The sequence below is a fragment of the Mesoplodon mirus genome (assembly GCF_964341445.2).
Source record: "Mesoplodon mirus genome assembly, chromosome: 9".
Taxonomy (NCBI): domain Eukaryota; kingdom Metazoa; phylum Chordata; class Mammalia; order Artiodactyla; family Ziphiidae; genus Mesoplodon; species Mesoplodon mirus.
This window is the reverse complement of record NC_138985.1, coordinates 104,556,100-104,582,518: the sequence shown is the minus strand read 5'-3', so window position 1 is coordinate 104,582,518 and position 26,419 is coordinate 104,556,100. Positions and strand designations below refer to the sequence as shown.

At 47.2% G+C, this 26,419-nt stretch overlaps 1 protein-coding gene across 1 annotated transcript; it reads left to right on the top strand.

The window, feature by feature from the left end:
• Nucleotides 1-6,249: 6,249 nt before the first annotated feature.
• NOBOX (NOBOX oogenesis homeobox) lies at nt 6,250-12,000 on the top strand (the record flags this gene model as incomplete). Its single annotated transcript, XM_082632266.1, has 8 exons — nt 6,250-6,421; nt 8,051-8,608; nt 9,037-9,233; nt 9,451-9,563; nt 9,836-9,921; nt 10,142-10,373; nt 10,701-11,092; nt 11,699-12,000. 8 exons carry the CDS (start codon nt 6,250-6,252, stop codon nt 11,998-12,000), a joined length of 2,052 nt encoding a protein of 683 aa, XP_082488392.1.
• Nucleotides 12,001-26,419: the final 14,419 nt, after the last annotated feature.

Sequence of the window (26,419 nt, the reverse complement as noted above, 5' to 3'; positions counted from 1 at the left end):
TATACACACACACACATATATATACACACATATATATACACACACACATCTATGTATATATGTATGTGTATGTATGTACACATATATATGTTTTTTACTTTTAAGTTTGAGATAATTGTAGTTTCACATGAAATGTTAAATTAAGAAATCATACAGAGAGATATCATATCTGCTTCCCCCAGTGGAAACATCTTGTATCACACCAGGAAACTGATATTGGCACAATCCACAGACCTTACTCAGATTTCACCAGTTTTACACACACTCATTTGTGTGTGTATACGTATATACACTTGATCCTTGAACAACGCAGAGGTTGGGGCACCAGCCCTCTGCACAGTCAAAAATCCATGTAGGGGCTTCCCTGGTGGCACAGTGGTTGAGAATCTGCCTGCCAATGCAGCGGACACGTGTTCGAGCCCTGGTCTGGGAAGATCCCACATGCCGCAGACCAACTAGGCCCGTGAGCCACAACTACTGAGCCTGCGCCTCTGGAGCCTGTGCTCCGCAACAAGAGAGGCTGCGATGGTGAGAGGCCCACGCACCACGATGAAGAGTAGCCCCCGCTCGCTGCAACTGGAGAAAGCCCTCACACAGAAACGAAGACCCAACACACCCAAAAATAAATAAATAAATAAATTAATTAATTAAAATAAAATAAAATGAAGAAAATCCATGTATAACTTAAGGTTGGCCTCTGTACCCGTGGCTCTTCCCTATCTGAGGTTTCACCTCTGCAGATTCAACTAACTACGGATCATGCAGTTCTATGGTATTTACTATTTTAAAAAATCCGCACACATGTGGACCTGTGCAGTTCAAACCCGTGTTGTTCAAGGGTCAACTCTGTTTAGTCCTATGCAATTTTATCTTACGTGTAGACTCACGCGATCACCCCCACGGTCAAGGCTCAGAACGGCTCCATCACTGTTGCTCCCTTGTACAGCCATAGCCATAGCCACCTACCTCCCCATGCTGCCCTCTAATTCCTGGCAATGGTGATCAACTTCTGGTCGACGAACAATCATTGATCCCTATGTGCAAACCACCATGCCAAGCCCTGGAGGATCTTTTTTTTTTACTTTTTAAAACTACTTTGTTGAGTTATGACTGACATTTGAAACACCATATGTATGGAATGTATACAACTCAATGAGTTTGGGGATAAATATATGACCATGAAACCATCACTATCATCAAGGCCATTAACATTTCCATCATCTCCCAAAGTTCCCTCGCACCCCTTTATCATTATTATTGTGTGTGGGATAAGAACACTTAATATAAGATCTACCCTGTAGCCAATTTTATATATACAATACATACTGTTAGCTCCAGGCACCATGCTGTACATTAGATCTCCAGAACTTACCCTGTATAACTGAAACTTTGTACCTTTTTTTCACACACACACACACACACACACTGTATTTTATTTTTACAAGAGATAAATAGACTGACACCAAGCATTGTAAATGGATGACCACAACAGGAGCAACAGTGATTGCAATTACCAAACATGAAACACACACATACTATGTCATAATATTGACATTCAGTTCCCTGGAGGATCTTAACACAAATATAAATGACATAAACAGGAAAGCCTAGTGGTTAGGAGTATGGCCAGGAACCAGACCAACCGGGTTCAGATCTTGGGTGTGCCACCTACCAGCTGTGTGATCTTTGGCAAAGTGCTTAAGCTCTCTGTGTCACAGCTGCTTCTTCGATAAAATGGGGCTAACAACAGAACCGTATAGGGTTGTCGTGAGAATTCAATGAGCTGATATTTGTAGAGCAAGTAGAAAGCACCTGGCATGCACAGATGTATGTTAACACATGTAAGAGCTCACCATCCGGTGGAGAACATACAGAGCTCTCATCAGGTCAGCCTGTGTTAGGTGATGTAATATCAAGGTAAACACGGCACAGTGGGAGGACAGGAAGGAGCAGTTCCTCTGGCGGTGGAAAGCTAAGATAGGCTTCACAGGAAAGAGATAATTTGGGTTGGGCTTTCAAGTATGAGTAAGACTTTAACAGAAATAAAAGGGAAGGGATGATGTTCCAGGCCTATAAAACAAGGTGCTCTGTGGTCCCGAGGCATGAGAAGGCGGGGGCCATTCTGAGAGAGGACCACAAGATTAGAACAAGAGGACACCATGAGGAGACCAGACGAGGGTCTGTGAGTCAGGTGAGAGGAGGAGAACAGCAGCCACAGATGAGGGAAGGCCGGGGCTGGGCTTGGAGGGGGTCTGGAATGCCAGGCTATAGTTAGCATTACAGCTTTGCAATCCTGGAGGAGACCAGAACAGAGCAGAAAAAAGACAGTCTGTCTCCAAAACATAGGTACATCAGGAAGGGATCAGAATGGAAGGGAAAGTACTTTGTAAATTACAAAACACAAGCAATAGTGATTTATTAGGAGGACGGCCTGATTAAAAACTAGCAGCAGCAACCACGTTGCTTAAGACATGGTCACTATTCTTGTTAGATGCATAAAATCTCGGGAGTCTGGGGCACGGGGATTAGAAGTGATCAGGCTCACTCATGCCAGAACCTGTTTTCTCCCCGCCAGGGAAGTTCCTGCTCTAGCCAGGTGTCCTCAATGCCCATCACCTCCAACCAGCCTTTCCCGGGGTTTCTAAAGGAAGCAGATCTGCAGAGACTTTGGCAACTCCCAGTGTCTCCCCTGTCACTGGCACCCTCAGCTCTGTCATGGTGAGCCCACGGCGTTGATCTGATCATCCGGCCAAGGGCCTCCTTCGGGCTCAGGACGTCCTGGTCCCTGAACCTGTGATGAGCTCCGGTTTCCCTTTGCCCTCCCCTGCGTTGGATGGTGCTTCTCCTCCTGGTTGTTTCCTGGGGCCTTTACCTCCCATATTGGCTGGGACTGTGCTCTCCCGACCCAGGGCCCGTTCAGATTTCTGCCTTTTCACAACCGTATTCTTGCCTCTGGTCCCAGGATTTCCAGTGACCTGTTGCTGCCCACTCCCAGGAGTACCATGTGGGACAAGAATGAATTACCCTGTGTGTCTGCTTTGAAAAATTTTCTCAGCCACCACCTTCTACTGGTTATTTTTCTCATTAGAGAGGGAGGGAGGAAGGACCAAGAATCTATTTCACTTGCTTAAACTAACTGTATGGTTGGTTAACTCTACAAAGACTGGGGAAAAAAAAAGATTAATTATACCCTTTAGTAGCATCAGACCTGTTCCTTTTTGTTGTCATTCTCCTACCCATGAGAAGAAAAAGATGTTGGAATAAATGGCTCTTGCTAAGAGGGTGGAAGTGGTGGTGTATAGTTTGGCTCTGAAAACTAAGGACAACCTCCTCCCCTCCACGCACCGCCCCCCCCAAAAAAATCCTTCCCTCTAAACAAGGTTGGTATATGAACATGCCTGAAGATCATGAAGATGCCATGTACCAAGTCTTAGAAATAAATATTTCCAAGTACCCCTAAAACAGTATCTTTTTGTCCTCCCAATAAATAGCAGCCTCCTTTCCCTATCTGAAAGATAGCACTCTCCACAGCATATATCGTAAGTACAATCCCTTTTCAACCAAACACGTCAAGACACTATCCCAAGCCTTCTTAGACCAAATTCACTTGCAGCCATTAAATCGAATTTTCATGTACATAAAGAAAACTATATCAGTTGTAAAAAAAGAAAACACACAAAACAAGGCAAGAATATCAAGACAGAGGAAGGGAGGAAAGAAAGAGAGAAAGAAAGAGAAAGAAAGCTTCGATTTCCCTGATGTCACAGCCCACGCCCAACAAATTCAATTATTTATGTGTTTAGAAAATGCCAACATCTTCAATTCCTTAAGTCTCAGAGCAAACCCTTTTATACAGTTAGACTCTGTATCTTTCAAAGTTTTATGTAAGGGTGGTGTCCAGTCCATGGGTGATTTGAGTCTTTGCTTTTCTGACCTTCACCCAGGCAGAGGGCAAAGAGGCGGCGAGAGGAAATACAACATACGTGATGGCAGGGAAGGATGATTTATTCTTAAGTTAATGAGATAGGATAACCTATTAAGAAATTAATTGTGACCCGCTTTCACTGCAGCAGATACCTCAGTAAAGGACAACAGGTCATCTCCTTCCCCCACAAAGTCCCCCACCATCCACTTACCCTATTTCCATCCCCGTGGATGGTTTTAGTTGACTTTGTTTCTGCAGATATACGAATGTCTCAAACTCTAACGTGAATAAAAATCACCTGAGGGGGGCTTCCCTGGTGGCGCAGTGGTTGAGAGTCTGCCTGCCGATGCAGGGGACACGGGTTCGTGCCCCGGTCCGGGAAGATCCCACATGCCGCGGAGCCGCTGGGCCCGTGAGCCGTGGCCACTGAGCGCCTGCGCGTCCAGAGCCTGTGCTCCGCAACGGGAGAGGCCACAACAGTGAGAGGCCCGCGTACCGTGAAAAAAAAAAAAAATCACCTGAGGGGCTTGTTACAATTTCGGGATGCCTCTCTGGACCTACCAATTAAAATTTCTCGGGATGGAGCCTGGAAGTCACATTTTAAACAAATTCCCTAGGAAATTCTGATCCAGGGGGTCAACACTCCTTGAAAAACACTAGGTCAAAAGAGACATTAAAACTGGAATACTTGGGTGTGGGAAGCAGGCGAGCTGAGGCTTCAGAGGAAAGAACCAGACCTCAGAAGCCTCCTCTCCTGGTTAGGGAGGTTGGTTTTTATCACACAGGCAGGCAAGGGCCACTTCAGGGTTTAAGCAGGGCTGTGACACAGTAAGAATGCCTCTCCCTTAAACTTCAGCTCAAAGCTCATGTGTCACCCTCTCCAAGAAGGCCTTTCCTGCCCCACCCCCAATCCGAGTCCAGCAGAGCTTCCTGCTCCTCTATGCACCCTTCTAACTCACCACCGACCTCCTTGTATGGACACTGTCCATTTACTTGTGTCACTGTTCTAATCCCCTCTCTGCCAGTAAGCTTCTGCAGGCAGGAAGTGACTTGTGCACAGTGCCTGGCACACGGTAGGTATCCTATAAATGTTAAATCAAGCAGACTATTGCATTGCATTTACCACCATGTCACCACCAAATGATGATGTTTCACAAAGAAAGCGACTTCACTGCCCCCCATTCCTTGCTCACATGGCCTAGAATGCTTCCTTTCTAGCTGAAACTGGGCCCTATTTTTAAACCCCTCATTTATTAGAGGATATTAGTCTTATAGGAGTCAGAATGAAACACCAGATGCCTGGAATTTTGGTCATGTTGTCACGGAGTTAGCTCATTTATAATTTTTATATTTCAGAAAGAACTCGTAATTCTCCAAAGTTCACGTGTGTAGGCCAAGCCCCTGAAAGGAATTGAAGGCACAGGAAAACGTACCAATAGGTGATTACAGCACGAAAGCACATGGTGTCCAGAGTCTTTTAAATCCTAAAAGCAAAACACCTGATTTCTATTCTGGACCACCCCCCACTCCCAAACCTCCAGCACCAAGCACCTGTTTCAATCTGGCCAGCACCTCCCGCTCAAGGGCAGATGGAAGGAAGAGGCCATGAGGATTTTAAATCCTGAAATTATGTTATAAAGCAGACAAGAAACATTCCAGGAACTGGGAGTTGTAAAGATCACACCTGTGAGATCTCCCTTATGAGACGCTCCTTCATTCTCAGCCAGAAAAATTGATATCAAGCGGGTGGAAACATGAGACAAAACTTTGACGAGCTAGTACTTTCTCCCGGCTTACCTGCGGCCTGCTGTGTGCGTGCAACTGTGTCCCCTTCAAGAGGTGTCCACTTACCCTGCAGCCTGGGTTCTTCCAGCTCGCTTTCAGCCTCGAGGACAGCTCCGTGCTCTACGGACCTTCCAATCAGTGTGGGGTCTTGGGGGCACATTAATCCTGAGGCTTGGGGAACCCTCAGCGATGCAGCTGGGAGATGGGCAACCCTTGTTAAGGGTTTGGAGCTCCCTTGATAAGCGGCTCCCCAAGTCGCCTTCCACAGGAAGGACTCTGTCTCCAAGGCCAAAGGCGCCACCAAGCCCACTGCCAAGTCCGGACAAGGGAGCCGGCCCCCCTCCCCCAGCCGAACGCCCTGGCCCTCCAGGGCGAGCCTCCCGACCGCGACGCCGTAGGCGGGCTCTCGCCCACGCCCCGCGTGCAGCCCCCACCCACCGGGGAGGGGCCGCAGCGGAGCCCGCACCTGCCCCGGCTTGGACCTCGGCGGGGGCGGGAAGCGGCGTGGCCCCCGGGCCTCGCCAGCCCGCAGCTGCCCCATGCACCGCCCTCCCGAGTGGGCCTCGCCGGCGGCGGGGTGGGGACGCGAGCAGCTCCGCACACCTGCCTGCGCGCGAGGCTTCATTAGGCGGCGCGCAAAGGCAGCCCGGCGGCCGCGTGCTGGAGTCCAGGCCATGGAGCTCAGCCCGGAGCGCTGCCCGGAGCCGCGGGGTGAGTGCACGGGGGCCTGAGGGGCTGGGGCCTGGGGCCCAGCGGCAGGCCGAGGGTAGGGGTTGGAGGGGAGTTGAGAGGGGCTGGAGGGGTCGGGGGGGCCAGGGAGCCCACCACGCCATGCCCCCCATCCTTGGCGTTCGGATCTCTGAGGATGAAGGGAAGAAAAGCAGGGCCGTGATTCTTCTGCTCTAGGTTCCCACACCCATCACCTTTCTTACCGGGGCCTATCACCCGGATACGTCGCATTTATTGAGCACCTACTGTGTACCGGGTTTGCTAGGCTACAAGCGCCCCTAAAATGCTGTAAAACCGGTGTGTCCCTCCTTCCCCATTTCACCATCCAGCCTCGGCGCTTCGTGCCGCCATAAAGGCCTGCAAACCCCCTTCACCAGCTTGTACCCTAGGAAACAATCTGACAAAGCAAGCGCCCTAGCCCATGACCTACATCTTTCTTACACATTGTTAGAAAGTCGTTTCTTAAGACAGCCTATCTCATGCAACTTTCATTAAAAAAAAAAAAAAAAAACTCGCTCTACTAGTGAGCATCCACTTTAAAATGTTCCAATTTAGTTAGAAATGATAAAGCAGCTCCTTGAGCTGAGACGGTTTGGGATCTGGAGCTTATGAATAAGTTGGGAGGGGAATGGGGGCGGGGTTGGTGACCCCAGGAAGGACTCTGTCTCGTGATCAAGAGCGCGGCGCTGTGTGAGCTTGGGCAAACCACTCAGCTTTGTCAGCCACATTTCTTCATATTAGAATGAGCTATAAATAGGCCTTCCTCACCAGGATTAAATGCATGCTGGACTAATCTTTGAAAGGTGCCTAGCACAATGCCTGGGACATGGTAAACTGATGAATCAGTCATAGCTCAGAGAAGGACAGACAAGCTTGGAGGATGAGTGACAGGAGCTTTCAGTGCCAGCCAGGTCACTCTTCCTTACCTGTAAAAGGAGGGCGCTCACCTGGGCCCGAGGACCCTGAGTGAGGTTCTGCTTTGCAGGGAGGGGATGGGGGTGTGCCTGAGGGAGAGGAGGGTGGCCGAGTGAGTTCTGTGGGAGGTCAGGGTGGACATCCCTGTTAGCTCCTTTGCTGTTCTTGCCTGGGCTCCTGGGGACCACTCAGTCCCGCCGTGCCCCTGCCCTGAGCACTGATGCCTGCGTCTGCTGCAGGAACGAGATACAGTCTGAGAAACAGCACAGTCTCCATCGATTCCTCTCTCTCTTCCCAGAGTCCACTCCAACATTTGTCCCCTAGAAACCCCTGAATAGATGCCTGTCCCTCAAACTCACATTCCAGGTCTCAGGGAGAAAACAGGGAACTCACAGAGAGTAAGTTCCCCCCCCGCCAATTAGGATTGCACGCCTACTGTCTAGGTACGCGACCTCAGGCCCCTCGTGGCTGCATCTATTTGCTTTTGCGTTTCCAAGCTGTGGGATAATCTGATTTGACCCTCACAGTAGCCGAGTTAGGAAGGTGCGCCTGGAATGATTACCCCATTTGATAAGTGGACAAATTAAAGCTTCAGATCAGACAGGACACCAGTTGCAGACCAGGAAGCAGCACGCCCTCCTGGTCCAGGCTGTTCCTTCTCCCGAGCTAAAGTCAGGGGGTGCTGGCTTTCCACAGGTCAGGAGGGCGGAGACAAGCCCCCGGCTGCCAGGCTAGAGGAGGAGGAGGAACCCCTGCAGAGTTCAGCCCCCCACACTCAGGAAGCCCCAAGTGAGGACGTGCCCCTCTCCTGCGCTGCTCCCGGGGAGAAGCAGCCATCAGAGGCCCCTGGAGAAGGAGCTGGAGCTGGGGCTGGGGCTGGGAGAGCTGGCCAGCGCCAGGGCTCAGGGGCTCTCCGCAAAGACAGAACCCTGGGCCCGCCTAGACCCCAGCCTCAGGGGGAAGCGCACCCTCTCCCGGTGAGAGAGGGGAAGCTGGGGAAGAGGCCCTACTCTCCAGCCGCCGGTAAGCAGAAAAGGCCTAACGCTGTGGGTCTGGACTCCACGGCATCTCCCAGTGTCGCTAACCCAGCCCGGGCCACGTACAACCCAGTGCCTTGTGGGTCAGGCCGGGGCTCCTGCCATCTGGCCAACCTCCTCAGCACGTTGGCCCAGAACAGCCAAAACACAGACCAGAAGAAGTCCCCGGAAGTGACCTGCCAAGGCCGGAAGAAGACGCGGACTCTATACCGCTCGGGTAAGTCCCTGAAGGCAAGCGGAAACCTAGGGGACCTGGCATCATCTCTGAGAAAGCTGGGCTCAGCAGAGAACGCAGCAGCCCCAGGAGAGAGGAGTGTGGTTGGTTTGTACATCACCTTGGCTGGGTCCTCTCTTGACCTGTGCAGGCCATGACCTCTGACCTCAGAGGGAAAGGTTGGGTTTTCTCATCAGAATATGAAATTGGGTGGAGTAGGAGGGGCAGGAAAGTAAACACCACACAAAGTATGGTGGCTTTGCCACAAAGCCGGAGAGACAGGAGGCCCCAGCCCAATGGGGAACTTAGTCGCAGGGCTCTGGGGAGGCCCTCGGGGTGGGGACAGCGGTCCCATCTAGAGGGCATCTGTTTTTCTTCTCTGCTCCCGCATCACTGGTGTTCATCCTCAAGCCAGTGTTTTCTTCTTCCAGACCAGCTGGAGGAGCTAGAAAGGCTCTTCCAAGAAGACCACTATCCGGACAGCGATAAGCGCCGGGAGATTGCCCAGACGGTGGGAGTCACCCCCCAACGCATCATGGTAAAGGGCACTGGCCCCCGGTCTCGGGGTGGAGGAGAACCCACGTGCCGGCACTCTGGGAGAGCCAGACAGAGCCGGACAGGGGCTGGGGTGAGGCCTCAGATGGGGCTGTGTTCTGGCCTGTTTGTGCCACAGCCTTAGAATAGGGGAAGAGGCAAGTGTCTCAGAGGCCATCTCGAGGAAGCTTTCCCTGCCAATCTGAGTGCTGCAGTGACCTCCTACAGTCACGGAGACATCATAGGACAGCAGGACTGAGCCTCAGGCTCTACCCTGTTTCTCAAGCTCTTCGGGTGTCTCTCCCCTACAGGTGTGGTTCCAGAATCGCCGGGCAAAGTGGCGAAAAGTGGAGAAAATGACTGGGAAGGAGAGCAAGGACGCCACTGCTGGCCCTGCCCTCAGCCCCACCAGCAACCAGTGCAGGTAAGACTTTCTCCTCTTCCTGGCCCATCCCTGTGGGCAGGAACTGGGGGCTAAGCTGGGATCCTGGGCTCTAGTGGGAGAAGGGACTGGAAGGCTGGGCGTAGGGAGTTGTTGGCTAATGGTTAGAGAGATTTTGACTGCATGGGGTTGGGAAGTTGCCCAGTGCCTTGTAGGAGGCACAGTTTGGAAATCTGGGTCCCTTTCCCTGCACTGAAGCCCCAGTCTGAATCCAGGGACTGCCCGAGCTACAGTCTTCACTCGTCTCCCTCTAGCTCTGCAGCCGGACCGCCACCTGCTGTGCCCGCGGACCGGGAGCCTGGGACCTTCGCTCAGGAGCCCCCGCTGGATCCCCTTCCAGGTGAGCTGACCACCTTCCAAGGGTTGTCTGGGGGAGTACAGCGGCGCGGAAGATGGCAGAGTCAAAGGGCTGTTTCTTGAAAGACCTGGGAGTGGCCGGAGCTCCCCACGGTTTCGTTCAGGGGGACCCGGGCTTTGTGCACTTGGACCACACCCAGCGCTGCCAAGGCTGCCCCCCACTTTTGTACTCTTAACAACCCCCCTTTGACCTCTGTTCCTAGAGCCCCCCGTGCTGCTGACATCTGACCAGACTCTGGCCCCGACCCAACAGAGTGAGGGTGCCCAGAGGGTGGAAGTGACCCCACCACTCTTCAGCCCCCCACCTGTCCGAAGAGCCAACCTCCCTTTCCCCCTCGGCCCCGTGCACACGTCCCAGCTGATGTCTTTGCTGCTGGATACCCCGGGCAACGAGAGCAGCCGCAAGGATGGCCCTTGCGGGTCGTGGGGGACGAGGTACGCAACCTAAGGGCGGTGGTACTTGACTTACCCTGGGGGAGGCACGGGAGGAGGAAAGATAGATGGAGCTTGGGAGGGGGGAGGGTAACTGAGAGAAGCAAGGAGTAGTGAATGCGATGAGGATTAAAAGGGCACGTGGATTGGGGCGCGAAGGATCTGGGACATCACAGCAGTGGCACGGGAACGAGGAGGAGAAGCCGGAGCAGGAGAAAGAACAGGAGGCGGCAAGGCCTGGGGTGGCGGAGATGGGGAGGGGGGCCTCGCTGCGCGGTGGGGGTGGGGCCGCCCCCGGAGCCTCACAAAATACTCCGCTGCCTCCCTCAGCGTCACGCCACCCCCCGCCTGCTCGTACTTGGAGGAGCTGGAACCCCAGGAGTATCAACCCAGCAGCCAGCCAGGACCGTTCCAGTTCTCCCAGGCTCCACAGAGCCAGCTTTTCCAACACCCCCAGCCCCAGTTTCCATACCTGCACCCCTTCCCCTTCCCCATGCCCAACTCCCTGACCCCTCCACTGCTGGAAGACTCTCTGTCTACATTGTCCTGTGGCCCCAGCGGGGGCACATCCCAGGGCTACTTCCCAGGCCCTCCATCGGGGCAGATCCTGCTGCAGCCCGCTGGGAACATGGGTGAGTCGGGGCTGGAAGAGAAAGGGGCCTTTGGTGACAGAGGACGGGGAGAAGGGAGAGAGCCTCGTGAGCTGGCGGGAAGGCACGGGGGTGAGTGAATCCCTGTTACCTAAAGAAAGGCCACTTGTCTTTGTGAAGCTCTTCTTCCTCAAGTGTCTTGGAGGTTTCAGGGCAGAGTAAGAATCAGCAAGAGAGCTTTGGAGTGAGGAAAAGCAAAGTTTAAAGTCCAGCGCAGCTCTTGGCTCTCCTGAGGTTCCTGGATTCTGAAATGGGGATGATATTCCCATATCTTAGAGGGCTTGGTGAGCATTAGGAACAACACACGTGAAATACCTGGCACGGGATAGGTGGTAGCTGATGGGAGTGTCCGATGGGCCACCTGGACCCTGAAATCCCGGAAGTGACCATCTCAGGAGGACTCAGTTCCAGCAGAAGGGGAAGAAAGATGCTGGTTCCCAGTCTCCTGCCTGCGTGAGAGGGCACTCACTCGGCCTGACCCACGGGTCCACTTCGTGTCACTGTTATCCAACCGTAGGACCTCGAGACAGGAGCCGGCCGGGTCCCGAGGGGAGACTCGCTCCAGGGTCCTAACCCGTGTTTCTGTGGAGCGGGGAGGGGCCTCTGTCACAGGCCACGTTCAGCATGGTCGGCGCCCGCCATCCCACTTACCCTCTGTTGTGCTGTTTGATCCCACAGGTACAGTCCCCTGGAACGACCCCTGCTTGCCAGACCTGCCCTTCCCCAGTTCCTTCTGTCCACCAGCTCTGGGGGGCCCCCCGGGAGGGGACGGCTGCTTCCTGGATCTGTTTGCAGCCCCTTGTGCTCAGGCTTCGAGCAGGCAGCCTTCCCCAGGCCTCGCCCGGCTTCCTGAAGGGACCAGGCCTGGAGCGGAGCCCCTACTCAGCAAGGCCCAAGAGGAGCTGCCTGCCGCCGCTGTGGAGCTGCCCTCGGCCCCTGAAGAGGGCCGACAGGAAGACCAGACCAGCCGTGGCCCCTAGTGCTGGGGCCGAGGAGTGAAGAGGCCACCCTGCTGGGGAGGGTTGGGACGCCCCAGAGTAGACGACGGTTGAAGTGTTAGGAAAGACTGGACTCTGTGGATGGGGGTGGAAGGAGGGCATTTCCCCCCATGTGGACTCATCTTGCTGGATGCTGATTTGAGAAGGAAGAGGCCTGGCCCTGCCCTTTTCCCCCCACCTCTGGATGGTGGCCCTGAAGAAAGAGGGTGGCCTATTGTCACCTCCCAAGTTTGTATCAGTTTGTGTTGTTTCCTTGCCTTGCTGCACAGATGAGCCGCAGTGTCCGCTGTAAGCAGTAAACTAGTCTCCCCTTGGGCTGCTCTCTGTGATGATGTGTCTCCCCTCTCGCGCCAGTGAAGAGCACCGTGCCCGTCGCTGCTTTCCACTCGGCTGACCAGCTGTGTCCTGGGCGGCCCGGGCGAGGTCCCCCCTATGGGGCAGGATCACGGGGAGGCTGGCATCCTCCAGTCTCCTGCTGGGGGAGGAATTGGGCCACTTGGACTGCGTCTTTGCTCCTGCCTTGAAACCATGTTCTAGCCCCAAACCCAGAACTGAGCCTGACCAAAGCTGAGCCCCGGCCCTTCTCTGGAATTAGGGCCCTGCAGGGATAGGATTACTGAGAGAAGCGCAAGGCTATTTAGGTTAAGCCTCTAGAATTGTGAACCATGACTTACATTCCTAGTGGTGTTTGTTTCTGGAGGGGGGGGGCGGGGGAGGGAATGAGGGGCCACGGCTGGTCTGGTCTTCCTCTCGGACCACCTCGCTGTGCATCTGACGAGTGTACATCGGGTGCCATCCTGGACCTCCAATGCTATGATCATTGGAAAATACACAATTTTTTTTAAAACATGTATTACAAGCAATTATTAACTTAAATCCATCGTACTAGTTCTAGCGTCATGGCTCATGAGAACTGAAAAGGAAAAATATTTAGAAATAGAGAAGACGTGTCTTAGCTACACAAACGCATGTCCGGGTATCTGTGTAGGGTTTTAAAGAACAACAGTATTTAGTAGCTTTGCACTAGTATTCTGCTGCCACACGAGGATCCTAATAGCTGGGCTTCAGTAGCCTTAATTTAGGGATTGCAACATATACACTGAAATCGTAAGTGTCTTATATTGTGATGTAGCTAGGTCTTTTAAAATATACATCTCTATTTTATTTTATTTTATTTATTTTTTTGCGGTACGCGGGCTTCTCACTGTTGTGGGCTCTCCCCTTGCGGAGCACAAGCTCCGGACGCACAGGCTCAGCGACCATGGCTCACGGGCCCAGCCACTCCGCGGCATGTGGGATCCTCCCAGACAGGGGCACGAACCCGTGTCCCATGCATCGGCAGGCCGACCCTCAACCACTGCACCACCAGGGAAGCCCTACATCTCTCTTTTGTTTTCACATTTTGTCTCATGATGCCCATGAAATGAGCAGCCTAAAAACAGATGTAAGGGGAAAAGATTCTTCTGTGTAGGCGGTAAAAAACAACTGTTCAATTCCGTGCTATTCTTCCTCTTGCCATCAGTCACCACAGCATACTGCTTCTTTCAAAGCGCTACAAGGAGGCTGGACATTTTCTCCTCCAGATCTTAACTGATTTAGGTTCCTGCCACTCCGATAAGTAACGCCTGGTATGGATAGCAAAACAGTAGATATCTAAAGCCAAGAATTTAAGGGTGATGGGCTTTAAGATCTGTGCTTATATGCAACAATTAGATTTAAAGTGTTAGGCAATCTAATAGTATACTATTAGAATAAAATAAGTTCATTGAGAATTGAGAATGAATGATAGACCAAACAAAGAGAAAATAGTGACAACTTCTTAGAAGCATAGAATCCTCAGCTGACAAGTCCAACCACCTGGCAAATGCAGGAATGATCTCTATACCACCACTGATGGAGGATCATTCAGTCTTGATTTTCTAGGGGGGCTGCAAAGGAGGGGGTGGCTAGGTCCTTTACACAAGAGCCTACAGAATATTTGAAAGCTTTAATTATTATGAAGTTCTCTCTTCCACTAGGAGGAAGTCAATATTGTTTAACTGATATGAGTTTTGCTTTCCACGTGCTACAAAGAATAAACCTAATATCACAAAATCTGAGGACTGTATGTCATTCCTCAGAGCCCTGGCCTCAAGTGGCCCGGTCTCACTCTTTGCCACCTTAAATCCCTCTCTTCAAATGAATGAGTTTGTGGATATTCCTTTTAAGAGTGGTGCCAATGGGACAGGATCGAAACTCAGAGATAAACTCATGCACCTATTGTCAATTAACCTACGACAAAGGAGGAAATAATATACAATAGAGAAAAGATAGTCTCTTCAATAAGTGGTGCTGCAAAAACTGGGCAGCTACATGTAAAAGAATGAAATTTGAACACTCCCTAACACCATACACAAAAATAAACTAAAAATGGGGACTCCCCTGGTGGTCCAGTGGTTTAAGAATCAAACTTCCAATGCAGGGGATGTGGGTTTGATCCCTGGTCAGGGAACTAAGATCCCACATGCCATGGGGCAACTAAGTCCATGTGCTCTAGAGCCTGTGCATCACAACTAGAGAGCCCGAGTGCCACAACTACTGAGCCCTTGTGCTTTGGAGCCCACGTGCCACAAGTAGAGAGAAGCTCGTGCTGTGCAAAAAAGATCCTGCATGCCGCAGCAAAGACCCAATGCAGCCAAATAAATAAATTTTAAAAAATAAATTCAAAATGGATTTAAGACCTAAATGTAAGGCTGAATACTGTAAAACTCTTAGAGGAAAACAGGCAGAACACTGACATAAAAAGCAATATCTTTTTGAATCCACCTCCTAGAGTGATGAAAATAAAAATAAAAATAAAACGGAACCCAATTAAACTCAAAAGCTTTTGCACAGCAAAGGAAACCATAAACAAAACGAAAAGACAACCCACAGAATGGGAAAAAATATTTGCAAACAAAGCAACTGAAAGAGACTAATCTCTAAAACATACAACAGCTCATGCAGCTCTATATCAAAAAAACAAACAACCCAATCAGAAAATGGGCAGTGGGAAAGTAAATTGATACAGCCACTATGGAGAACAGTACGGAGGTTCCTTAAAAAACTAAAAATAAAACTACCATACAACCCAGCAATCCCACTACTGGGCATATACCCTGAGAAAACCATAATTCAAAAAGAGTCATGTACCACAATGTTCATTGCAGCTCTATTTACAATAGCCAGGACATGGAAGCAACCTAAGTGTCCATCGACAGATGAATGGATAAAGAAGATGTGGCACATTTATACAATGGAATATTACTCAGCCATAAAAAAATGAAATTGAGTTATTTGTAGTGAGATGGATAGACCTAGAGTGTCATACAGAGTGAAGTAAATCAGAAAGAGAAAAACAAATACCGTACGCTAACACATATATATGAAAAAAAAAAGGTCATGAAGAACTTAGGGGCAGGACGGAAATAAAGATGCAGACCTACTAGAGAATGGACTTGAGGACACGGGGAGGGGGAAGGGTAAGCTGGGACAAAGTGAGAGAGTGGCATGGACATATATACACTACCAAATGTAAAACCCATAGCTAGTGGGAAGCAGCTGCATAGCACAGGGAGATCAGCTTGGTGCTTTGTGACCAGCTAGAGGGGTGGGATAGGGAGGGTGGGAGGGAGGGAGATGCAAGAGGGAAGAGATATGGGGACGTATGTATATGTATAGCTGATTCACTTTGTTATAAAGCAGAAACTAACACACCATTGTAAAGCAATTATACTCCAATAAAGATGTTAAAAAAAAAAAGGGCAGAGGATCTAAATAGACATTTCTCCAAAGAAGACTTACAGTTGGCCAAAAAGTACATGAAAAGATGCTCAACATCACTAATTATTAGAGAAATGCAAATCAAAACTACAATGAGGTATCCACACCAGTCAGAATGGCCATCATTAAAAAGTCTACAAACAATAAATGCTGGAGAGGGTGTGGAGAAAAGGGAACCCTCTTGCACTGTTGGTGGGAATGTAAATTGATACAGTCACTATGGAGAACAGTATGGAGGTTCCAGCAATCCCACTCCTGGGCATATGTCTGGAGAAAGCCATAATGAGAAAAGATACATGCACCCCAGCATTCAGTGCAGCACTATTTACAATAGCCAAGACATGGAAACAACCTAAATGTCCATCAACAGAGGAATGGATAAAGATGTGGTACCTATATACAATGGAACATTACTCAGCCATAAGAAGAATGAAATAATGCCATTTGCAGCAACATGGATGGACCGAGAGATTGTCATACTAAGAGAAATAAGTCAGACAGAGAAGGACAAATATATGATATCACTTACAGGTGGAATCTAAAAAAATGATACAAATGAACTTATTTACAAAACAGACTCACAGACTTTAAAAACAAACATGGTTACAAAAGGGGAAAGATGGGGGGAGTGATAAATTAGGAGTTTGGGATTAAGGTATGCACACTACTATATATAAACTAGGTAATCAACAAGGACCTACTGTATAGCACAGGGAACTCTACTCAGTATTCTGTAATAACCTATATGGGAAAAGAATCTGAAAAAGAATGGATATATGTATATGTATAACTGAATCACATAGCAGTACACCTAAAACTAACACAACACTGTAAATCAACCATACTCCAATATGATAAAAAAAAAAAAAAAGAATGGCGCCAGAACTGAACCTTACTTGAAGTTCTGGTCAATTGCATTGTGCAGTATGACTGTTTACCTCCATCAAATAGGACTTTCTCTTCAATTAATGTTGTCTGGAGAGAAATTGGCCTTTATTTATTTTTTTAGCCAGTTCATATTCTTGATCCAAGACAAACTTTTTGTCAACTATGACCCCCTAGGTCATTTTAATAGAAGCTGTTTTAAAGCCGTTCTCTCTCATTTTGTATTTGTAGAATCGACATTTTGAATCTAAATGTGCAAACATTTATATTGCTTGTTTAGTTTCATTTGGTTAATTTTAACCCATTATTGACACTGTTAAGACGGTTTGGAGTCCTTATATAGATTAGCCATATTTTTGCAATTTTTTTCTCCCTGTAAGTTTGTTCAGTATGTTTTATGAATTTTATGAGCAAGTCATTCAAAATTAGTAAACAGGATACAAGCAAGTACAGAACATTTTGACATAACTCCTTGAAAATATTAATGAGCACTTTTTTGAGTAGAGAGTTAAACTAGCTAATATCCACCTTCACTATATTATCATCCAGGGCCATCCTTTGCCGTTTACAGGATTTTGGAAAAGGATTTTGAGAAAAAAAAAAACTTTGCTCTATGACTCACTAAAATCAAAACATATTCTCTTTATAGCACTCTAATAATTTAATGTTCTTGGAAACCTAACAACATAATAAATAAGATTAGTTTGGCATGGCTCATTCATAAGGAACACCTATTGTCTTTTATGATTATTTTAATCTAAATGTTCACAAACCATCTTTCAATAATCTCTTCCAGTAATTTATGAGAATTTTACATTAAATTTATTCTCCTTTCGTTTCTACAAATCATCTCTTTGAAAATTAGGACAATTGCCTCTTTTAAATCTTAGAGATAATCTTTTAAATCTTAGAGATCCTCTCCTGTTCTGCTCTGGAAGAAATATAGAATTAAGTATATCTATAATTAAATATAAATCAGCTATAAGACTCCTGTTTGGGTTTTGAGACCATCCTGTGTTTTTTGCCCAACGCTTTTAATTTCTAGAATGTTGTCCTTTCTGGAGAAGACAGACTAAAATAAGAGTCATATGTTCTCGGTATTATATGTTGACGTTATAATGTGTTCCTTGAGAAGTACATTTATCTTTTCCCCGTTCTTCCTGTTGCAAGTTTGGTTTTATTATTATCATTGCTAGTCTTACTGTTAGTATTGGTCTTTAACATGTTTTGCAGCACTGAGTTTCTGGGCTCCACACTTTGAGATATTACCCTTGAAATTCCAGGATGTGCCTACTTTTAACTTGTACATCTTTTCAGCCCTTTTAAAGTCTGAGCTTGTAGCCACAGTGTTACCTTTTGGATGACTTCTTCCATTGCTCATAATAATCACCTGGGATTAGACCCGCAGAATGTCATAGTTCCACATGCCTCTGAGCCAACCCCATTTGGAAGGATGCTGAACTAGAGTTAGCTATTGCTTTTGTTTTGGATTTGGTGGGAGTGAGGGAGCAGACACTGCATGCTGGAGGGCCATGGTCAGGCGACTTCTCTCCTTACATCACAGGGCACGCACATTTCAGCACTCCTCCTACATCACCCTCCCCCCGTGCCCCCTCCCCCCAGTCCCCATCCTCTTGATGTGATCACCCACCAACCGTGCAACAGTGTGCAGTTGGCGGGCGTAGAATCCTTCCTTGCAGACTCCAGGAAAAAAAACCCTTATACGCCTCCAACTTAAGCTTGTACTCTCACAATTTTTCCACTAGATGGCGGTCCACCACCACTTTAATTGTGGCCTTAAAGTATTCTGGCTGTTTACAAGAAAGCCCATAATAATTCTTTCTCTCAAACGCCCTAGAGCCACTGAGATCAGGTTCAAAGATATTAAACTCCCTTGGGTTGCAGCTTAGTTTGCCAGATAAAATATAGAGTGTTCAGTTAAATTTGAACTGCAGATAAACAACAAATAATGTTTTTAGTATAAGTATGCTTCCTGCAGTATGGGGGTGCCCTGTATTTTTATTTGCTAACTTTGGTAACCCTAGTTGCAGCACTTTGCTGGGGACAGCTACATCCACCATAGCTTCGCACTTCAAACAGATTGTCCAGGAGCCAGGAATTGGGCTCTGCATCTCTACTCAACTTTCTTGCATTTCAGGCTCTGAACAGCCCTGTTCATTTAGTATTTTCCTCCCTCCTGCCATTATAACCCTCCATTCAGGCTCCACACTTGTCTAAAAAAATGCTCTAAAATCTGTTGGAATCCTATTATATTATCTGTTCCTGTTAGCCACATTATTAATTAGTTACTTATATATTTCTGAGATAGTCCATTAGAATGTATTTTGAAATGCATATTTTAACGTCATTTGCACTGACGGAACACAGAAAAACAGGCTGCAAAACCGTATGCTAACACATATATATGGAATTTAAGAAAAAAAAAAGTCTTGAAAAACCTAGGGGTAAGACAGGAATAAAGACACAGACCTACTAGAGAATGGACTTGAGGACATGGGGAGGGGGAAGGGTAAGCTGGGACAAAGTGAGAGAGTGGTATGGACATATATACACTACCAAATGTAAAATAGATAGCTAGTGGGAAGCAGCCGCATAGCACAGGGAGATCAGCTCTGTGATTTGTGACCACCTGGAGGGTGGGATAGGGAGTGTGGGAGGGAGGGAGACGCAAGAGGGAAGAGATATGGGAACATATGTATACGTATAACCGATTCACTTTGGTATAAAGCAGAAACTAGCACACCATTGTAAAGCAATTATACTCCCATAAAGATGTAAAAAAAAAAAAAAGAAAGAAAAAGACAATTTGGCTTTTGTTGATTCCACTCCAAGTGTTAAATGGTCTTGATTGATTAAGTCTGATTTCCTGGAAGTGAAGAATCTCCTTCATTCACCCAGAAGTGGTGTCATTTTAGGGCCCAGGGAAAGGCTGGATTATTTAGGGTTCTTATATTTGTAGTTTAGTTTATAATGTTCTTTCAAAAATACCCTCTCATTTGAGTTTTGTAACAAAGTCCTGAGACATGAAGGCAGACACTCATTCCATCATTCAGTGGGGATTTACAGGCAGCAACAGCACTGGGTGAACACAAAGATAAATAAAATGCCTTTCCAGGCTTCAGGGAACTCAGTCTTGCTGGGGAGTCAGACAACACAAATGACCAGTTACACTGTAGGAGGGGGATGGTGTGCAGGACCAGCCATGAGAACAAGGTGTGACATACATCTAAAAGTTGCAGCAGCCATGTCTGCTGGGGCTAAGAAAGCTTCAGAGTCCAGGGCATTACTCATAAAGGAGAGTAGAATTTGGATAAGCAGAAAAGGGAGGAAAGGGTATTTCAGGCAGAAGACATAGTGAGTGGAAGGCCATTGAGACTGGAAAGATGATTAGGGAGAAGGTCGGAGTGGCTGGGTTTGTAAGTAGAGAGGCCAATGGAGGGACTGTCATCATTGAGGCTAGTAAGGGACAAAGGGAAAGGCCCCATATTCCACGCTAAGATGCTTGAGCTGTATTCTTTGGGGGATTAGAGAGGCACTGGCATTTTTAACTCAAACATATGACTTGCCCAAATTCAGGTTTCAGAAAGACAAATGGAGCACAAGATTGGAGGGCTTAGAGAGGAGAGGCAGGGAGACCAGACAAGCCTACTGAGTTAGTCTAAGTGAGAGATGATGAGAGGCTAGAGAAAAGTAAAGAATGAAGAGGGCCGGATCTGAGAATTTAAGAGTCAGAATCACTATGAGCAAAAACTAGCTGAAAGGAATCAAGGAGTAAGGGAAGAGGACAAAGACTTCGGTAATTAAAAAATGCTGTTAATTGAGAAAGGAAATAATGGGGATGGAGCAAATATGGGGAAAAGGGAGGCCGTTTAGTTTGTGTGTGTTGAGGCTTTAGTTTCTGTGTTCGTCTGGGTGGATGTGTCTAGGGAGACAAATATGGAGCTAGGGTCTGTGAGAGAGGTGAGGACTAGAGGTTACTACTGGGCTTCTTCAGCATAGAAAATGCTAGTTGAGGTCAAGAGACCATACAAAATGGCTCAGACAGAGAGCATGTATAACAAAGGAAGTGGTCTTAGGATGGCCTCAGGGAAACACCAACAAAGGAAAGGCGTGTGGGGCAAATAAAAGGCGGCACTGAGATGGATAAGGAATGGCTGAGTAGAGGTGGAAGGAGCTGGAAGAGGTGCTGGATGGGTCAGTAGACCTGGAGAAGAGGCTGGACAAATAATTGTGCACGTTAGATCGCATTATCTGAATTTATGAGGTTTCAATGATTTCCTAAGGATGCCTTAACCGAGAGGTCTTTTGAGTTTATTTTCCACTTCACCAAATGCAGATAGAGGAGTCTTGCTTCCTGAATGTCAATATATCACGTAAAAAGCTGAAAGATCCTTAATAGGTAAGAGGCTCTCAATGATAGCCAGTTTTGTGTATGTTTTATGAGACCACAGGAGGAACGGAAAGAGCTTACTTACTTTACTCAGAAATTGGTCCTCGGACAATATATTAATGGTGGTGATAACCATTTATTTAGCATTTATGGTGTATCTAGCTCTTTAATAGGGAATTTCATTTCACAACAACCCTATAAGGTATTATTCATTTGACAGGTGGAAATCTGAGATGCAAGAGAGGTTTGCAAGAGAGGTTTACGAATTTGCCCGAAGTTGCAAAATAAATTTTGGACAGGATGTCAACTCTGTCAGGAGGTGCCAACTTCAAGAAGCAAAGGATTTTGCTTTAGAGGGAGATAAGAAAGAAGGTCAGAAGGAGGGGGTGAGTGTGATAAAACAATGGGTGTCATCTAGATTAGATTTAGAATAAAATCCCTCCAGAGACCCTCAGTCTGTGCTTAAATAACTTCAACACTCAGTACTGTTTGATTTCAAAAGAAGGAGGGACATCGTTGTGAGACGTAAGAGGGAGAAGAGAACACTGGTAAAAGGGAAGAGGAAGCTGCATGTTCCAAAGATGGAAAGGGAATTGGAATGCATGAAAGGAACCGGTCTGGAGGGGAGTCAAGTGTCTACAAGGGGCCACGTGAGAAGAGGGAGGTGAGGCTGGATGGCTAGGGTCGGTCCAGGCTTATTACCTGGTAGCTAATGAGAGGGGTAAATAGTCAAATCTGAGATCGTTATAATGCACTCTTCCAAAAAGATGCAGGTGGTGAAAAGACTGGGAGTACAGAGACCAGTGGGGACATCATGCCAGTGTCCCCGAATGAGGTGTTGAGACTAAAATAGTGGTAGGGGAACAAGAGGGAAACCATCAATGAGAGTGATGCTAGGAGGAACACAACAGAATGTGACTGTCTGGGTAGGAAAGAGAGAATGTCAAATTGACCTCAGGTTATAGAGCCCAGGCATCTAGGAGAATGATTTATAAAATATGGAGCTGGCTTCTGCCTCAGCCTTATAGCTTCTGCATCTTCATGTGTAGCTTTCACACTTTGTTTCTTAGTCTCATTACTCTGGTCAAGTTGCCTCAGGTACATTCATCCATGCACAGTTTTATTGTCTGAGAATGGAATTTCCAACCACACAGATTCCATGGTCCTTTCTCGCGTACTTTCGCCCTATGGCTGCTGTGTCATCCTTTCTGTCTAATTCTATCCAGGGCACCCTTCTCGCCAGCTTGGCACCCTTGTCCCAATCCATATTCCTGTAGCCACCAGGGGTGCAATCTGTCATTCAGAGCCCCCCTCCAAGCCACAACAAGCATTGAATCTTCCCAAGTGACCCAATTTGCCCACTTTTTTATTTTACCTTCTTGCCCGTTATTCATTTTGGTTTGACTTTTCTGTCACTTACTATAACTCTTTGTTATTTGGATCAGTGAAATCAGGTATATTTTCATACCCAGTGAACTAAAATGTCTCCCCAGAATCAATTTAAAGGACTGTCAAATGTTTGAAAAATATTTTATACATCATTTTCTTTGATTTCCAACTGGAAACTCCTTCATCTTTTTTTCCTTTTTTTGTTAATGCCAGTATCATTTGATTTCAAGGAGGAAACCCAGTCTCTCTGCATAGATTCCATCTTCTATTACAGATCCTCTTGTCCTTTCTTCCCCTAAAGCTGCGCGCGCGCACACGCACGCACACGCACGCACACACACACGCGCACACACACACACACACACACACACACACACACACACACACCCGAGACTCTCCAGTTCTTAGGGCCCTGCTGTGTAAGGATGATGAATGGCTGCAAAAACCAGTCCTTATCTTTCTTTCCAGTCTGTTGCCTGGCCAAGCTCAATCCAATCACAAACCTGCTTCTTAATCATCCCACAAGTCTGTCCACCAGCTCCTCTCACTTTCTCAAAAGTCATCTGCCTCCACATGTTCTGTTTACTCAATCTCTGCATTTTATGGCAAGTCACCCTCAGCCCTTTGTGAGCAGCACAAACTCAGCAGATCATGTGCTTAAATCCTAGAGGTAAAGAGCGGGCAGCTCTGATTTGCAGCTTACGACTCACGGCCTCCTGCAAATCACGACCCCTCACCAGGCTCCACCTTGACAGTGAAGGGGTTAAACACAAAGACCTTTAGGGTTCTTTCCACTCCAACAGTGGATGACTGTCTCATCCCCACGGGTTGACCTCAATAAGGAAACGCTCTAGAACTGGCTGGATGAGTCTCACCCACGGATCCCTCTTTTCCTTCTGCATTTTCCTTTTCTCCCTGAGACTGCTTCTGTGATGGCTGAAGTCTCTTGCTGGATTCGTGACTCTTGTGGACTCTCCCATGGTCTCCCACGGTCAGTCGCCCTCAGCCACTTTTCCCAGCAGAGTCTGAACTTTCTCCCTGGAGCCCTGTGGCCTGTGAGCAGATTCAGAGCCTCCACCTCACTCAGTGCAAACTGACCCAGCTCCTGCTCTACTTCTGGCTTTCCATCTGCATTGTTCAGAGATAATTGCCTCTCTGAATCGCTCAGGTAAACTGCCAGGAAAATATGTCTGCCCATTGGTGCTCCTGGGGAGCTCTGTGGGCCAGACTCAGGCCCCTCCCTGTAGCAGGCTCCAGCCCTCAGGGCCGTGACTCATGCACCAAGCAGCTGGGATCTGTAGTCACTCCCTCTGCGCTCCCTCACCAGCTTGGAAAAAGCTTACAGCTCACACCAACCCAGCTCCTTTCCTTCTCAGGCTCCCCACTCACCTGTACTCCCTGAGTCTTCTTTGTGCCGTAGCCTCGCTTAGGGGACCTTCCCTGAGAATTCTGCAGACTGAAGGCATGCTTTGCTTCTTCTTCTTCCAAGGAGAAGTGAAATTTCCACTCCGTAATTGTCATTGAAAATGGGTGCATTGGAAGAAATGCGTCAAAAGCCATTAAGTATAGAGAATGTTCTCAGTCTATTTGAATCGACTTAAGTCTGGCACTGTTTCCCTTTAGCTCATTTGCTTGTAACCTTTGGCGCCCTGGCACACCTGATTTCAGAGTTAGAAGATTACATTAAACAACAGGCTTCGAGCTGCTGTAATCATGCAGCTCCTGAGTCATGTTAAGAGCAAATGCGCTCTAAGGTAACTGAACTATGTGAGCCATAGGGCAGTCACCACCACCAAAAGGTATTTACGCAGAGGTTTGGAAAACCATGTACAAACACGCACAAGTCTCAGTCATGTGTCTCGGGGTAGGTGGGTGAGGAGCGGTTGTGTCTATAAAGGGCTACCGTGCCAAAATATTGCATTTCTAATTTGACCTCATTAATAAGAAGAGGTTATGATAAAGGCACTAAATACCTTAAAGCACGCAGACAATTATGGGTAGAGCAACATGGGGTCCAAAAGGATACTGGGTTTATTTCAGGGAGATAAATATGTGTGTAAAAGAAGGAGAGCCAGTGAATGTAATTTCTTTACATTTTCAAAGACTTTTAAACAACTTCTATCCCAAAGGCTAATTAAAAAAAAAAAAAAAAATCAGTCATCCTAGGACCAAAATCCATTTTACCTCGTGTCGTGGATATAGAAGTTGTTTAAGAGAAAACAAAATTAGGGAGAAAAAACACATCTCAAACTGTGAGCCTTCCGGGTACTAACATGCAAGCTGATCTTATTAAAGTCATTATAAATGACTGACAGAGCAAGGACTGCACAATAACAATCTTAGGATCACAGTTAAGTCTAAGTGAAAAGTTGATGGTGAAAATAAACTTTACAGGGCTTCCCTGGTGGCGCAGTGGTTGAGAGTCCGCCTGCCGATGCCGGGGACGGGTTCGCGCCCCGGTCCGGGAGGACCCCACATGCTGCGGAGCTGCTGGGCCCGTGAGCCATGGCCGCTGAGCCTGCACGTCCGGAGCCTGTGCTCCACAACGGGAGAGGCCACAGCAGTGAGAGGCCCGCGTACCACAAAAGAAAAAAAAAAAAAAAAGGACTGTGGTTTATGTCTCCTGAAGACATTATTCCTACCTGGTTTAGCTCAAAAAAACCAAGAAAATACTGTATATTCACATATGCCTCAAATACAGTCTGTCCAAAAAGTGTTACTTAATGGTTGTTTTCACAATTTCTCACAAAAAATTGCTAAGTTTCTAACACACTGATGCCAAGCAGGATTAAAGAAAAAAATTGAGTTAAATTCTGGAAATCTGAAGAAGGGACAATAAGTAGAACTGTGCCCAACTTTCTGAAACCTAAAGTATAAAAAAATTAGTAATTCAATTCAGGAAAGATTACTCATACCTAAGCTGTTGTTGTTTTTGGTTTTTGTTTTTAAAACCAAGGATCTAAAAACAAGTTGAAGCCAATTGTCTCTTAATTTCCCAGATTAGGTGAGAATAACCTGATTAAACAAATATATATTAAATTCCTAAAGACAGTTTCGGTCTTATAGAAGTCAGCTCTAAAGGTGCTCAGAAAGTCTTAGCAATTTCAAGCAAGGAAGCAGTCATTCAAATAAAAATTTTTTTTTACATGTGTATCATTCAGACATTGATATTTTACCTCTCTGGGAAAATAAGGGAGAGTTTGCCTGGAAAATATAAGGTTGGATATGGCTCTGTTTGAGCCATGTGGCCAGTGTTCAAATACTGGTGTGAACAAAAAATTTGGATTATAATTACTGTTATTGCTATTAAGAATCAGTTGTTATTTTACTTATAATACATACATATTAATATATCATATATTAATAATAAAAAGCTAGCCTTATGAAAAGAGTGAAAAATCTCAATCGAACTTCTCTGAAGTCATCCCTATTTTCGATTTTTTTTAGCAGTGTCAGCCTGTTTAGGATAAATTAATATTAACCCAAACTTAATTACTATAGTGATAGCTTTTCTAAGGATTAAGCAAGCTAACTTATATTTGAGGATGGATTAAAAACAAAATGTCTTATCAGAAGTGATACTATTGTGTCGTATCATTAATTGGGTATAGGACAAAGTTTACCATATTATTCTTACCTTTGTACAAAGCTGCAATGCAATGCTACTTTCGAGGCCCCCTAAAGATAAACCAGAGTGGTGGAATGTCCAGGAAAGAACCATAATGAGCCCACTTAAAAGATGATGCTATGGGCTTCCCTGGTGTCGCAGTGGTTGAGAGTCCGCCTGCCGATGCAGGGGACGTAGGTTCATGCCCCGGTCTGGGAAGATCCCACATGCCGCGGAGCGGCTGGGCCCGTGAGCCGTGGCCGCTGAGCCTGCGCGTCCGGAGCCTGCGCTCCACAACGGGAGAGGCC